Source organism: Euprymna scolopes, chromosome 2 (genome assembly GCF_053919585.1).
Source record: "Euprymna scolopes isolate OS-2025 chromosome 2, ASM5391958v1, whole genome shotgun sequence".
Lineage (NCBI taxonomy): Eukaryota > Metazoa > Mollusca > Cephalopoda > Sepiida > Sepiolidae > Euprymna > Euprymna scolopes.
The window spans coordinates 33,160,189-33,176,995 of NC_136483.1; the positions used below are offsets into that span (position 1 = coordinate 33,160,189).

Below are 16,807 nucleotides of genomic sequence, written 5' to 3' on the forward strand. Positions count from 1 at the left end.
TTTTTACCTTAAAATAAAAGATAAAATGTTTTCCTTTGCTTTTTATTACAGGTTATCATAACTTGCTAACTCTGTCACTTACTAGAAAATGTTACCACTTTTTATTTTATACTAGCAGGACCCATTAACCAGCATTGCCCGGTTGAAGCCTGCCCTCCCCCTCCTCCCTCGCAAAAAAACATCCCTGAACAATTGCGGACACTGGCGGCCGTAACTGAATTGAAATAATCTGGCTTTCATTGGTGATTAGTTATAGTTTGGGGCGATAACATGCAGGTACTGATTAAATTTCAAAAATGCAATTAAGAGAATGCGCAAATCAGTATGAATTAATAAAAATACAAAAAATAGTCCATTAAAATAATAGTGGAAGGTAAATATATATGGACTGTTTAGAATGATCGAAATCAGTGGCAGCAATCCTAGCTGTTCCTGTTGTTCAAGTCTTCCTCTTTTCAACTCTTCCACCAATAATATTAAACTAAATTCCAATTTGATGTCTTTAACGTGTAAAACAAAACAATTATGACTTTTTTCACTTTGTTTCTTTGAGGATTGTCATGTTAAGAACGGCATTTGGAATAGATATACCAAACTCTCTATATAAAGAATGGCTTTCGGAGTAGATAACCCCCTTTTTAGAGGAGGGGAATAATTCTCCCAAATGTAGTCATGTTAATCGTTGTCAGCATACCCAACCACAAATGCTAAAAAAGAAAATGGTGGGTGGCAGTGTCGGTAGGACAGAAGTAGATTTGTTTAGCGCGCATGCATACAAACCTGGCAGCCAGTGAATTACAGTGCATAATACAGGTCTTTATATCTCTATAAGTACTTGTCTCTGCAAAATTTGAATGAGATTTTTTTAATCAGCATAGTCAAACTTATAAAAGTAGTCATTTTAAAGAAAATTGTGGAGGTGGACCTAATGTACAAATTTACCCCCACCCCCAAAAATTAAAAAAAAAAACGTTAATGTATGGGCAATCTTGAGAATCAGTCCAGAAAAGAAATTTAAATAAAATATTCCACCGAAGTCCCTGTGTAATGAAATTTACGTTAAAATTGTAGCGTAAGTAATTGGTCGAAAAAATCGATAATTGTGCCTAGAACAAGGCCCTGAGGTATGGAAGCAAAAAATGAAAAATATCTAAACAGCTCGACAAAGTATATAAGATGTGCCGAGCATGCGCAGAAACGCACAACCGTATGAGTCTGGCCTGCCTTTGGTGAAAAGTGAACCCGAGACCTTTCGATTACAAATCAAGCTCACTAATGAACTACACCCATCTTACCCCAAAGTGATGATTTGGTTTTGTCCAACGGCTGTGAAAAGAACAAGCCGATAAGTGATATGCGGGTTTTGAAATACACTTTAATAACGTGTCTTGTGTTATTGGATTTTCGTATTGTGGCGTGTCGATTCAATGGTATTTGTTCGTGGCATGGCATGTCGATTCGGTGGTGGTATTCAGAATTGCGTGGGCGCATTTGTTAAGGACCGTGCCGTCACATGTGAAAACAAATATATGCATATACACCTATATATATATATATATATTTCTGATGCTCTCTCCCTATGTCAGCTGAGTGGGGTGAAACGCATTCAGTGCGTCATTCCGATGCGCTTGTCAGGTGGCGCATATGCTGTGTACCAGTAATTAAGTGACGAAAAGCGGGCTGATTTTGAGTGTATAAAGGAAACACTGTACACAGCGTTTGCTTTGGATCCTTTCGCTGCATGGAAGCAGTTTGTAGCACGCCGCCTCCAACCAGGTGAAACAGTCAACATATTTTTGGCAGAACTATGCAGGCTTCAATGTGCATTCATTGCTGGATTGCCGGAGCATGCGGAAGACTTATTACGAGCATCCTCCCAGGTAGGAAACCCAGATCTATCGCATGTGCTGGCACGCGCTTGTGCCATTTTAAAGAACTGCACAGGGGTTCCACAGCAAACTGCATTAGCCACACGGTCAACACAAATTACACCTCAGGAGACGGACACTTCACGGCGGTGTTACAAGTGTAATGGATTCAATCATAGAGCAAGCGATTGTCTGCTGGATAGTACGATGGGAAGAGATATTAGTGTCAAGCATCGACAAGCTATCACGTGTTACTGATGTAAGTGGCGAGGACACAGTGCCAGATTTTGTCCGGAAAACGAGCAAAGGGACGAGAATTCAGCGCCATTCTTATCCCCCAAATTGGTGTAAATGGCGCATTGCCGATTATCACTGTCCACATCAATTGACTACCGTGTACAGATATAGTGGATACTGTATGCACATAGTCACTGGTCCACAAGTCGTGTTGCAAGGAATGGACGAGGAAAGTGACCATGGTGCTCACAGCAGATGGAAGCACACTTAGCTGCTATGGAATAGGAACGGTGCAAGTGAACCTTGGTGCAACGTGGAGCATTAGCATAGAAGTCTTAGTTGTGGATGGATACTTGCTGGGATTTGATTTATTGCTTGGGCTGGCTGCAATCAAGCGCGTAGGAGGAGTAGCTGTGTCTAGTGAAGGTGAGGTGACCTTCCCACATTTCAGCAAGACCAATTTTGCTGCTATCACCATCACTGAGCCTGACTTCTCTGCAGAGTATGAACAGTACACTCAGAAGTGGACCACGTCGTGGAAATGGGCTGGTGACCAACCTCCACTTACGTTGAGTAATAGATTGCAAAGTATTCAACCCCAGCACCAGTTCGTGAGGAACATGATCGCTAATTGCAGATGTGGATTGACAATGGTTGGCTACTGCCATATCCTGAGGATGAACTTGGACCCCCAAAAGGTCTAATTCCCCTCATGGTTGTTGTACAGGAGAACAAACAGAAAGTGCGCCCTGTTATGGATTACCGGGAGTTAAATAAGTATGTGGATGTTCATACGGCCAACGCGGATGTTTGCTTACAAAAATTGAGGGAATGGCGACAACAGGGACCAAACGTTGCAGTGTTGGATCTATGCCGAGCCTATTTGCAAGTACATGTTGACAAATCTCTGTGGGCGTTCCAAACAGTAGAGCTCAAGTGACAGCGATATTGTCTCACCTGCCTCGGATTTGGCTTAACATTGCCCCTTTAATAATGCGAGCCATTGTTAATACCATCCTCAACCAGGATAAGACTATAAACGAGGCTACGTCTTTGTATATTGACAACATTTTTGTGAATGAAAGTTTGTTCTGCGACCGGTGTTAATGTCAATGAACATTTGAAGAAGTTTGGTCTGGGAAGTAAGACCCCAGAACAGCTGAAACTGGATTCACATGTATTGGGATTACATGTCCAGGAGAAGCACAGAAAATTGTTATGGCGACATGGAAGTGACCTTCCAGCAGTGCCTGATAAACTTACTCTTTGAATTGTATTTTCAGTGTGTGGGGAAACTGACTGGTCATTTTCCGGTGTGAGGCTGGTTACGCATCGCCACAGCGTTTGTAAAACGAAGAGCAAATATGATGACGACTGGATAGGATGATGAAGTGAGAGACCCTATTCTAACACGGATGATCGACGACATTTATTTGAGAGCAGCTCAGGACGATCCAGTAAAAGGTGACTGGTGTGTCTGTGGAGAAGATGTTACAGTGTGGGTGAAGTTCCATTGCTACATGCAAAAAAAAAAAAAAAATATATATATATATATACATTTTCTTCAAATGCTCTCTCCCTCGTGTAGCGACAGTTAACATATGAGATATAATATACAATGCACAGGTGTTTGAAGTCAGAGGCATATTCATATACAAGGTGTGCGAGTGTGATATTGTCTGTTGCATGAGGAACTAACCAGGGTTTTCACCGTTTGGAGTTAAGCTCCTTGGGACGGCTTATGTTTACAGTGGACAATAAAGAGACACACATGTGGAAACATATCGGTCGTTGTGTTGTGTTTAATCCGTGGGCATCCTAAGAAATGACACATAGTGATAGCGGTCACTGGCTGCAAGTCATGTTGCAAGGAATGGATGAGGAAAGTGATCCCAGTGCTCACAGCAGATGGAAGCACACTTAGCTGCTGTGGAATAGGAATGGTGTAAATGAACCTTGGTGTAACGCGAAGCATTAGCTTAGAAGTCTTAGTTGTGGATGGATACTTGCTGGGATTTGATTTATCGCTTGGGCTGGACGCAATCAGGCGACTGGGAGGAGTAGCTGTTTCTAGTGAAGGTGAGGTGACCTTCCCACATTTCAGCAAGACCAATTTTGCTGCTGTCATCATCACCGAGCGTGAATTCTCCGCAGAGTATGAACAGAACACTCAGAAGTGAACCGTATCGTGTAAATGGGCTGGCGACCAACCTCCACTTATGTTTGGGAAATACACTCGCAGAATATCCAGCCCAAACACCAGTTCATGAGGAATATGATCACGAATTGACAATGGTTGCCTACTGCCATATCCTGAGGATGAACCTGGACCCCCAAAAGGTCTAATTCCCTTCATGGCAGGAGAACAAACAGAAAGTGCGACCCGTTATGGATTATCGGGAGCTAAATATGTATGCAGACGTTCATACGGCCAACGCAGATGTTTACTTACAAAAAATGAGGGAATGGCGACAACAGGGACCAAACGTTGCAGTGCTGGATCTACACCGAGCCTATTTGCAAGCACATGTTGACAAATCTCTGTGGCCATTCCAAACAGTAGAAATCAAACGACAACGATATTGTCTCACCCGCCTCGGATTTGGGTTTAACATTGCCCCTTTAATAATGCAGGCCATTGTTAATACCGTCCTCAACCAGGATAAGACTATAAACGCAGCTACGTCTTTGTATATTGATAACATTTTTTTGAATGAAAGTATGTGTTCTGCGACCCGTGTCAAAGAACATTTGGAGAAGTTTGGTCTGGAAAGTAAGACTCCAGAACAGCTGAAACTGGGTTTGCGCATATTACATGTCCAGGAGGAGCACGGAAAATTGTTATGGCGATGTGGAAGTGATCTTCCAGCAGTGCCCGATAAACTTACTCGTTGAATTGTATTTTCAGTGTGTGGGAAACTGACTGGTCATTTCCCAGTGTGTGGCTGGTTACGCGTCGCCACAGCATTTATAAAACGAAGAGCAAATATGATGACGACTGGATGGGATTATGAAGTGAGAGACCCTATTCTAGCACAGATGATCAAAGACATTTGTTTGAGAACAGCCCAGGACGATCCAATAAAAGATGACTGGTGTGTCTGTAGATAAGATGTTACAGTGTGGATGGACGCTAGTTCCATTGCTACAGGCATGGTTGTGGAAAGCAATGGTTCTGTGGCAGAGGACACAAGCTGGCTCCGAGCAGTGCATGAAGACAAACACATAAATTTAGCTGAGCTTGATGCTGTGCTGTGAGGCGTCAACCTTACATTACAGTGGAAAACTAAAACCATACATCTATAAACGGACTCTGTCTGTGTGTATCGGTGGATAACTGACACTCTGTCTGGACAGATGAGAGTGCACACCAAAGCAGCCTCGGAAATGTTAATTGGGCGTCGCCTGTCCACGCTCTGAGATTTTGCCTCGGAATATGCATTAACAATCGATATAGGGCTCGTTAAGTCTCACGATAACAGAGCTGACCAACTTACTCGAGTACCACAGCAGTGGTTAAATGAGATCCGTAAAGCAACAGAACCCAGAGAACTTGTGTGTGCTGTGATCGCTGAACATGAACATGTGTCTCAGATACAGACAATTCATCGCTGTCGTGAACATGCCGGTGTGAAAAGGACATGGTACTTTGTCAAGTTAGCAAATCCACTAATAACTGAAACTGAAGTTCGGTGGTTGGGTATTGTAAAGAATGCCAGTCCATAAATTCAGCTCCGGTGCATTGGAAGCCAGGTAGGCTTGATGTCCCGGAAACCTGGAGCAGGGTTGCTATAGATATAACCCATGTCGGCACTCAGTTGTACTTGACGTTGATAAACTGTGGCCCTAGCCGTTTTGCGATTTGGAGGCAGTTGCACTGACAGAATTCTGCTAGCGTTGTTGCAAAGTATATTCTGTGAAAGGGAGTCGCCAACTGAATTGCTTACAGATAATGGCGCAGCATTTTGGGGAAAGACATTTGCTGACTTTACACAGATGTGGAGCATACACATTCGATCTCGGTGCACCTACGTACCCTCCGGAAACGGAATAATTGAGAGGTCTCATCGCACAATAAAGTACATTGTGGCAAGAAAAAAGTGCATGATCTTAGAAGCAGTGTACTGGCACAACGTCACGCCTAAGGACGACATGACGGCACCTGCGAATGTGCTATACAATTATAAGATCCGTGTCAAGGGTATCGATAAAGTTATGGTGCCCGACAGCACATTTGCTAATCCATACAAGGAGGGAAATGCGGTTTGGGTGAAGAATTCACAGGGGAGATGCACGACACAGTTCGGCAAAGGAGAGTGACAAAAATAAATAGCCGACACTCAATCTCAGTTGATGGAACACTACACCACATGAAGGATGTGTGCTCAGCGCGCCTACGTGATTGTGTAATCAGTGACGAACTCACCTCATCAGATGATGAAGCCCCACTGCTGTACGAAAAACCAAATGAAGAAAGCTCCTCAGAAGATGATGCACCCAATGATCCAGAGCAGGGAGAGTTTAATGATGCGATAGACGCAGGCACCACTGAGGAAGCTCCTGAACCTTTACCCTTAAGGCGAAGTACCAGGAGGAAACGGCCTGCCCAGCATTGTGATTTGTGTGATCTCAAAATCGGGAAGGAGTGTGCCGAGCATGCACGAAAGTGCACAAGCGTATGAGTCGGGCCTACCTGCGGTGAAAAGCGTACCCGAGACCTTTCGATTACAAATCAAGTCCACTAATGAACTACACCCATCTTACCCCAAAGTGACGATTTGGTTTCACCCAACGGCTGTGGAAAGAAGGCAATAAGTGATATGCAGGTTTTGAAATACACTTCTTTAATAACGTGTGTATGTGTGTATATATATATATATATATATATATTCTGATGCTCTCTCCTTCGTGTAGCAACATACGAGGGGTGTGCAATAAGTAATGCCCCTGACCCACTTTTTTTTTTTTTTTTTTTTTTTTTTTACATAGCAGTAGAGCCACGAAACTTGGAACAGTTATTAGTCTTTCTCTACATAGGAATCACCCGGAGATATGCATTTCTCCCATCGTTTGATGCAGCTCTGGAGACTGTTTTTGTAGAACACTCCAGGTTGCTCCTCCAACCACGACATGACTTCAGAAATCAAGGCTGCATCATCTGGGAAACGCTTTTGCAATTGTGATGATGTTGCTCCTAGGATGAAATGTAGGATTTTAGTATAATGACTAAATGTGTCTAAAATGGTGTTCTAAAGTTACATAAGATAGTGGCTAATAGTCTAGACATAATAAATTTGTATGTGACATCTGTTGTTGCAAACCTTCGGTACTTTGGTCCAAAGGCGAATTTCTGCAATCAAATATATTATATATAGAGATATCAGCCATCTCTTATTTCCTGGTCAGTATATTTTTTTCTGTGTTTCACATAGATTAAACTTGCTATAACTTATTTTTAATAATAGATGATTTTGAATAATTAAAAAAAAAACTTGCATTAGACTTAACAAAATTCTGCTACTTATGGTCTTGGGCTATAGATAAGTACAGTTTACTTTTAGGCATGTTGCAATAACCAAGAGTTTATTGGATACTTGAATAACAAAAGAAATACAAGAGCATGTTATTCACACACAGTGAAGCAACAAAATGAATAATTATTCTTTATGCCCTTTCCCAAGTCTTCGCGAAGACTGGATGGAGAACAAAATACATGAAAATCACTGGTACAAATTTACAGTTACTGTCTAGTGTATGAGAGATTATCATGGCTGTCACACATGTGAACCTACACCTAAATGTACCTCAGAAATAACTGAAGTTACAGTCTTTGATAACCTAATCACTTTTCAATATGGAAACCTAGTGCAACGGACAGTTTGTTTTGAAAGGTCACATGATCGCGTCATGCTGTCAAGGATGCAGGGGTTGAAGTTCTTGGCAACCAGCCTTGTTATAGGAAAGTAACCTAACCAATAGCCAAGTGAGTTGGGGGTTTCCTTCTCTTGTGTAGTGCCTTGTTCTATGGGAATATCTGGTGATGTCACTGGAGAGCCAGGAAGTAGATGACCCTCATTATGTGGCTGAGTGGGTCTTGGGGTTGTCATACACTGAGGGGACGAGCCAGCTGAAATTGGCTTGCCTTGCAGAGCTGGTGTAGTTTTAGGGAGCAGGACCAGCTGGGTTCAGGTAAAGTAGTGAGAGTGAGCCTGGAGACAAGATGATTGGACCCCATTCCACTACTGCTGTGCATCGATGAGGGAATTGCCTGTTTCTGAGTGTGATATGTCCAGAATCGTCAACTTGTATCACGTATTGATGGAATTAACAAACTTCAATCACAACCCCAGTTTTGTCCCATTTGTTTGGGTAGGGCCCACTTGATTTTGAATTTGGATGGTGTCCTCAACTTTGGGTGAGAGGGTTGACCATGTGCTCCGACAGCTTCTCTGGTTTGGTGTGTCGCGATATTGAAGCATGGTCCTTTGGAAGGTTCAATGATCTTGATGCATTTGTGTTGTTCACTAACATGCGTTTCACAGTTTTAACACCAATCTTAGTTCTTGAATTACTGTGGGGGAATGCTACTGATGAGTGTCTGTTGCTAATTTTCCAAGCATTTAGGAAGCACTCAGTTTTGGAGGTGGTGAATTCAAGGCCGTTGTCAGAAAAGAGCCTCTGCTATCTCATAGGCAAAAAATGTTCTGCGCAATGCCTTCATGAGACCGTCTGCCCCTGCAGACGTTTCCTCCACAATTGGCTAGTTGCTGTAGCGATCCACAATGACGAGATAATGATGGTCATGGTATGTGAAGTAGTCAGCAACTATAGCTTAGAAGGTGTAGACTGGGTGGAGTCGGTGGCATGCATGGTTGAGAGGAGAGTGCCATACGATTGCACTCAGAGCATATCTCTCGTATGTTGCAGATGGCAGGGTTCAATGATTCGGCCGTGGAACACATTTAGGTAAAACCTTGGTGGGCCGAGTGGAGAGACTCCAAGACTCTGGACTGGAGGGATTTAGGGATGACTATGCGGTCATGGTATAGTACCACACTGTCGAAGCTGGTCAAATGATCACGGTACTGATAGAATGGTCAGACATCAGGTGGGAGATTCTGATTAGTTGTCAAGAAGCAGCACCATGGATGGGTCGATAGCAGTGCAGATGTTATCCCACGATATTGATTCAATGAAGATACTATCGTTGAAGTTATGGGAGCAGACCTCGTGGGTTGTTGGTTGCTTTCCATAGCGGATGAACTCGAGCATAGCCTGAGGCAGCTGAGTGGTGTAGAGAGTTGTTGCTGAGTCACCAGACAGTGACAAGTGTTGAGTCATACTGACTGGATGGCATGACAGAGCATCACTGGCAGAATGTTGGGTGCTTGAGATATGATTGACTCGGAAGTGATACCGCAGGGTTTATTCTTTTAAGTTGCAAAGGCATGGGTTGGGTATGTTGTCCAGGTGCCTGTCACCAAAGACGTTGAGCAGTGGTTTATGGTCTACAGCTGTGATGAGATCTGAGCATCTGATAATGAAATGCTTAGCTTTGTCCAAAGCCTCTACTACCACCAAAGCCTTGCCTTCAATGGAAGCATAGCGGGACCTGCTTCCTATTAGGGCAATCTTCCATCTGTCTTTGCAGCAGAAGGGTGTGTGGGGTGCTGGGCAGGGACAGTGTTTTTGAAATAGCCAGAATCCTATACTGTCTTTGCTCCATTTGGTTGCTAGGCAAGTTGGCCTGCATTTGTCAAAGATCTCCACACTTTGTTGAATCTCGTGGATAATCAGGCTTTTCACTTTTTTGAAAGTCTGTTGTATTTCTTCAGCCCAGTCAAATTTTACACTGTGTTTCAGGAAGTCTCTGTCTCTCGCTGGAATGAAAATTTACCTCTTGTTCTTCTTGGACTTAGGTCCATTGTGAAAGAAGACCTAAACGCTACTCTAGCAGTAATGGTTTTTGGAACCACTCTTTGCCTTCCCGGGGAATTTTTCACGGTCAACAGGTCCATACTCACCACCACCTCCGGTTATGCTGACCGTTTGAAACTGGCAATGTCTCGAGTGATGTATTCTCCACCACACTCTACTACTTCCAAGTCATATTATCCACCCGATCTTCATTCCTGCAAATATGTTTTTATACGTATTGATTCAATACGCAGACTACTGCAGCCACATTACAATGGACCATACCCAGTACTGGAACGCTCAGACAAGTAAATATCATCGATCGCAATGGCAAACGTGACTCAGTCGTGATAAACCATGTCAAACTAGCCTTCGTAGAAAGCTTGTATGACTTAGCATTCCCTGCTACGAGTTTTTCTGATTTAGTCCCCATCATTACACCAAAACCAGATCCAATCGTCACACTGGATCCAGACCCTGTCATTATAAATGCTTCCGCACACCTCATAATGATCGGAACCTGCACATTCTAGTACCTTCTACCTAACCTACTACTCAAACGACACGCAGTGGCCATCGTGTTATTTTTCCACGCAAATACGCAGACTTCGACACCTCTTAAAATTTTTTTTTCTGATACCCTTGGTTCACATACATCTGCATGCTCTTTTCCATTTTTCTTTCCTTTTAGCTTCCAGCTATCTGGGGGGGAATATTATAGTGAACCGTTTACAACTTTGTCTAGATCGAACACACAGAGCAAGCTGTGCGCAGTAGCACACACTTACAGAGTGGGGCATGTGCACCATGACATGACACATTGACACAGGTGCATTTCCTATGATCTGACCTCTGACATAGCCTTCCGTTTCCTTCTCTTCTATCTCTCTCTCGGCATCAAGTGGTACACACATTAAATTCGCATGCTCCATAAACATGCATCGTGTGAGGTAAGGATTGCATCTTTTATATATAAACATTGTTACCTGTAAGATTCTTACACACAGTACGAACAATCCAAGACTGTTATATTTAAGCTATATATTGCTCATGTAAAATATGAACTATAATGTCTATTTATACATACTTTCACAGAGGTTAACACGTACAAGCCACAATCATACGTCCTTACGTGACTACCAAATTATTGCACTAATGTATGAACTTACACCTTTGTTTTGAATAGATAATGTAATTTTGTACATATACCGGTATAATGGTTTTCTTTATTACTAAGTCGTGAACATGCGTTATATGGCCTCGCAACATGCTGTAGGTGAAGATTGGGTTGTGTTGGTATGGATGTCAATCAGGCGAATGAGGATTTCCTGTGTCAGGTTACCGTCAAAGGTGGCTTCACAATCTGGGGCTGTGCAGCTGATTTGTGCCATCTTTAATGTTTCTGGATATCCTTGGTCATATATAAGTACAGTTTACTTTTTGCTGTGTTGAAGAAGGATTTATTGGATACCTGAAGAACAGAAGTAATACAAGAGCATGTTATTCACACATAGTGAAGATACGCATAGCAAGCAACACCATATTTATTACAACAAAATGAATAATAGTCCTTTAGGTAAGTGTTTCAACTGTCAAAAATGACATAGGTACCAGTCTCAATTCTTATCTGATTTGGCTCATTTAAGTAGTAGTGGTCTTGATCTTTCTTCATATTCTGCCAGTATAGTCTGTTTCATTCGCATTTACAGCAATAACAACTATCAATGTATTGTAGTCTAATGCTAATGCCCTATGAGGATCCTGGAAACACGATCTTTGTTTCTTTCAACCATTTTGTTGCCGATTGAGATTATCTCCAGAAGAGGAAATGATTTGGCTTTTATCTTGATTCACTTTGATTCTCACACTTCTCATAAAAGGCTTCAAGCTCGGAAGTAAAATTTCAACTTATCAAATATAAAAGTCTCATCAGCATAACAAATATTAGTTTAGAACTCCTTGTTAAGCACTAGTGTTGATGGCAGACTTTCCAGTCCTTTCATCCCAAATTGAAGAGGAAGTAGGTAAGAGACTTGGCGTACTCGTACACTTACTTCAAACCAATTTGAGATATGTTTGTTAACAACAATTGCACACATTCTGTGTTTGTATAAATTTCAATGATATTTACAATTTTACTATCAACTCCAATCGTTCCTTGGTGATTCCTATATACCTTGTTACACTGTGTTAAAAGCCACTTTGAAGTCTATGAAGTTGAAGTGGAATTCAATTTTGGATTAAGTGTCATCGGCCATTCCCCTGCCAAAATCCTAATGTGACGCTTTTGTGGATCCTCAACAAGTTTTCTCATTCTGTGTTACTAGAATTCTTAGAAAAACTTTTTAAAAAAATGACAGAAGTGCAAGGACATAGTTTTCTGCTGGATCAAGTTTGTCACTTTTTTATGAATAAGGTTAACAAGAATATGGAACCAGTCTTTGACTTTTTCTTTGTTTCATACTTTTATGCTGATTTTTTTTTTTTTTTTTTTTTTTTTTCCTAACTTGTCAATCATTGCTTCCCTAACAGCTTTGCTTTTAAGGATTGCTAATGATTTTATAGTTTTTTTTTTTGTTTTTTTTTGTAAATTGTAAAATTCTGACAATTATTTAATGGAGTTGAATGAATACCTGATAAAGTGCTGAAGAACGTATTAGTTTAAGTGTTTAGTTAAAACAATTAAGATAAAGATAATAATTATTCATGAAAAACAAATTAACATAAATATTTTGCTACAGTCAACAACGATAAAGATCCTAGTCTCATATTCAGTTTAACATCCATTTTACATGCTCGTACTTATATGAACGGCTTGAAGAAATTCACTTCAAAAGTTATTTCACATATTGTTGGAGATATTCTCTTTTTTATTACTTTGCCATCACTCTTATTTTTGCGTTGGATATTACAGGTTATTATGCTGTGACATGAATTTCATTGATAGGCATCACATTGATCAGGAAAGAAAGTATTTAAAAATACCAGCAGAATTGTACCTCATTAAAACGACTGCTTCTGCTTCACTTCAGTTCACTTTAGTGCTTTGATTTGAATAGATTTCTGTTATTACATTTGAAATAAAGATTTTCAATTTTTTTCTCCAAGTTCTTTTTTTATTTATTTCTTTTGATTTCCTTTTGCTTTCTTCACTTGCATATTTAAACTAGAGTTCTGTATTCGATTTCTAGTTTTTTTATATTGATGCTTTCATAGACTTTAGACAATATTTCTCTATTTTTCACAAAGAGTGGCTACTTTAACTTGCATTCCCTCAATCTGTTTCTTCATTTTTTCCATTACAACAGTATTAGTTGGCTTCATGAAACGGTCATATAAACCATCAGTTGTTTCCATGCTTAAAAGATGTTTAAATGCTTTGCAAATTCATGTAAAATCCCACCCCTTCACAGTAGAGATCCCTAGATGTAAGAGAGCCTTCTACGCCAGTAGTTTCTTCCCCAGAACTGCTAGAATTTGGAATTCCCTTCCAGGTTCCTTCTTCCCCAACTGTACTGACATGCAGAAGTTAAAGTGTAACGTGAACCGACATCTTGCTGCCCAACTCTCCACCTAGTACCCCTGTAGCCTGTGTCCCTAATAGTAGCCCCCTACAACAAAGTGGCAATGTGCCTTGTTTGGGGTGAAAATGTAATTAATAAAAAAAAAAAAATTTTTAATATTATTTAGTTTTGAAATATATTTTTCTATGAGGGCTTGTATGTTCTTTTCTAATTGAAACGACAGCTTGATATTAGCAACAAATGGCACGACCTAATGTCTGCAAAGTTATACATACAACAATTCTTAAATTTGTCCTTTCCATTTTCTGTTGAGTAATAAGATGTATTTGATTTCGACTTTGCCCTTTCAGAAATGTTCATGTCTCGATTCTTTATGCTGATAAACTGTGTTCACAATGTGTAAGCTGTTTATTCTGCCTTAATAGTTTTCTCACCATTATCAAGCTGATCCGAATGACAAATCTGCTTGTTTAGATATGCACTCTAGCACCACTACTACTCTAGCACCACTACTACTCGAGGTGACATTCATCCAGGATCAGTCGAGCTGTCTCTTTCTGAAGAACACACAATGTTCTGGGTGCATACAGATTGTGCATGATGGTCTGTAGTGACCAAGATAGTGATGGGCAGCCATTCCTGGGACCAGTGGCGAACAACATAGACCTGTGAACCAGAGCTTGGCTCGACGTCTGCTTTGATAGTGTGAAACCACATCTTCAGTTGGCTTTCTGAGCATCTTTGTCAACCTTGTGTAGAGTTGAATGTAATAACCAAAGAAGAAAGCGCTCACATGTGTATGTATCGTGCGGTCATACAATTTATCTTTGGATGGGATCTGAGAGAAAGAGAAATTAAAGATGGCAGCCATGGATTTATAAGGTGTAGTCTCGTGGAATCTCACGAGATCTCATCTTCCACTTCACACGTATGCAAATGGTATGGGGTCAGTTTTCTAATAAAATGCCTGTTAGCAGAGGCATTGAGGAGAACACGTGCTGGGAGTTGAAACGAGTCGAGTTCTTGAGAACCAGACTGAACGTGTTAGAGTGGAGAATGTTCAAATGCTGCAAGAATCCAGTCCAGTTTTTTTTTTTTTTCTGTTAGACTTTGGAATTGTTCCTTTTCTGTGAATCTCTAATATTAAAATAGGGATGTGAGGCTTCAGCTTTTTAGTGGAATTCTGTTTTTTTGTAAATTTGAATTCAGAAAAGATGATTTTTTTGGTTTTTTTAAGCAAAAACTGATTTCTGCTGAATTAAGAACTTTATGTCCTTATTTTTTTCTTCATTTGCCTTGATTGTCTTTCTCTCTCTCTCTCTCTCTCTCTCTCTCTCTCTCTCTCTCTCTCTCTCTCTCTCTCTCTCTCTCTCTCTCTCTCTCTCTTACTTTATGTTTCTTTCTTCTCTTATTTTATTTTTCTCTTTTTCCTACTTTTTTCTTTTTCTCCTCTTCTTGGGTTTTTATTGCTTTGTCATACCCCAAATGTTGCGGGTAGAGGGAGATAGAAGACTTGTTTCATCAAAGAATTATTTCCTGTCTCTTTCTCCCACATATGCACGAATGAGAATGATTTGTGCAAATGATAAATTCTGCTTTCTTGATTTCCTACAAACATTTTTGAACACTACTATGTTGGGCAGCCATTATTGCAACATTGTAATATGTTCGTCGTCTGCAATTTTGAATATCAGTTCTGTTTTTACAAAATCGTCATTGAAATAATCTGTAAACTTTTGTTTCAATAGAATAAATAAATGACTCCACAACTTTTACTTCCTGGCTTCTTGACAGCTTTTTAAAGACAAGTTCTGTTTATCTCAAAATCTAATGTCAACCAATCTTGAAAGAATTTTCTTTCACTTTTTCACTTGCATTTCAATTCCCTATTGTTCTTTGTTTGTTCCACATGAAATCTTAATCTCTAATTCCTTCCACTTTGTGAAACTCCTTAACATGAACTGCACTGGATTCATTTTCATATATTCTAGGATTTAGTTTCTACCATAGAATGAAATTTTCTACAGGAACAGTTGCAGAAACTCTATGAAGCAAGCAAAGAACAAATGATAGTGTTATTTGGAAGAAACAGATTACTTTATAAACTTGTGTATAATCATGTTTATCAGCTGTTTACACTTGTGAAGTATTTCATTTCAGTCTCCAGATAATGTTGGGTCATCAGGAGAGAAAATGCACCATTTTGGGGCCTTCCTTTCTACACCTTTACCATATATCCCCACTCTCAATGATGCAAGATCTCACAATCTGAAGTGCATTTCAAAGAGTTATTTATCAAGAAATAAATTTGTATAAGTTCAAGAATAAAAAATGAAAAAAAATCAAGAACTTCAGAATTAAATTGTTGAATACACAAATTCTAAACTAATTTTAGAAATAACACATTTAAAAAAGAGGAAAGTTTTAGTCAATTTATTGTTTTTGCATGAAATGGCATTGTATGGTAGGACCCACTTTTGAGTTCCTATTACTGTCAGGTTCATTCTCAGTTATCAAGGTCCCATCTCAGACTTAAATAGAATCTATTGTTTACAAATTATTTATTTACAAAATATACATCAACATAACATTAATCTCGAAACTATTCATGTAGTATTGTTATAAAATTACATTTCAAAGATTGACATGCAATAAAACCCAACAACCAATCATTCAGTTTTTACATTTAAAATAATAAAAAACAAATCATATTCTGAAAATACTGCTTATTTTCTCCTTTCTTCTTTACAATCGTTAACCAAACAAAAACTTATCTGGTTTTAGCCATTTTTGTATGGTATGCTTAATATAAAACCTCTGTATTCATTTTTTAATTATTTTTTTATGAAGTTATATCATGTAAATGTTTCTAATAAAAGTTTGTTCTTTTACAGACGGGGCAAAACACCAAGAAAGAATTATGGTTTTACTGGTGTCACAGTTACAGAACCAGTTGAAGTAAGTAATATATATTACTAGATGTACCTAGCATTGCCCAGTATTTAACATAACGTTAAATTTCTTTAAAAAACAGAAAAATTAAGTAAAAATAAAACGAAAGATACTGAAACATGTGCATGCAAATATTATCAAAATAATAAAGGTCCAAAGATAGACCCCTGAGGTACAACTGCATTTATATCATTGTTTAGATGTATGACCATCGAGGACAACCTGGATTCTTCTCTTATTTAAGAAAGATTTAATTATGTTAAGTATTTGTCCAGTAATACCATAGGATCTTATTTTCATGAGTAGATC

General features: G+C 39.7%; 1 protein-coding gene across 1 annotated transcript in view; it reads left to right on the forward strand.

Moving 5' to 3' along the window:
- LOC145290658 (kinesin-like protein KIF23) overlaps positions 1–16,807 on the forward strand; it is a 118,656-nt gene that overhangs the window by 5,532 nt on the left and 96,317 nt on the right. Inside the window, exon 2 of the mRNA XM_080136501.1 lies at positions 16,441–16,504. Coding sequence (XP_079992627.1) covers positions 16,441–16,504 — 64 coding nt within the window. The remainder of the gene's footprint in view (positions 1–16,440; positions 16,505–16,807) is intronic.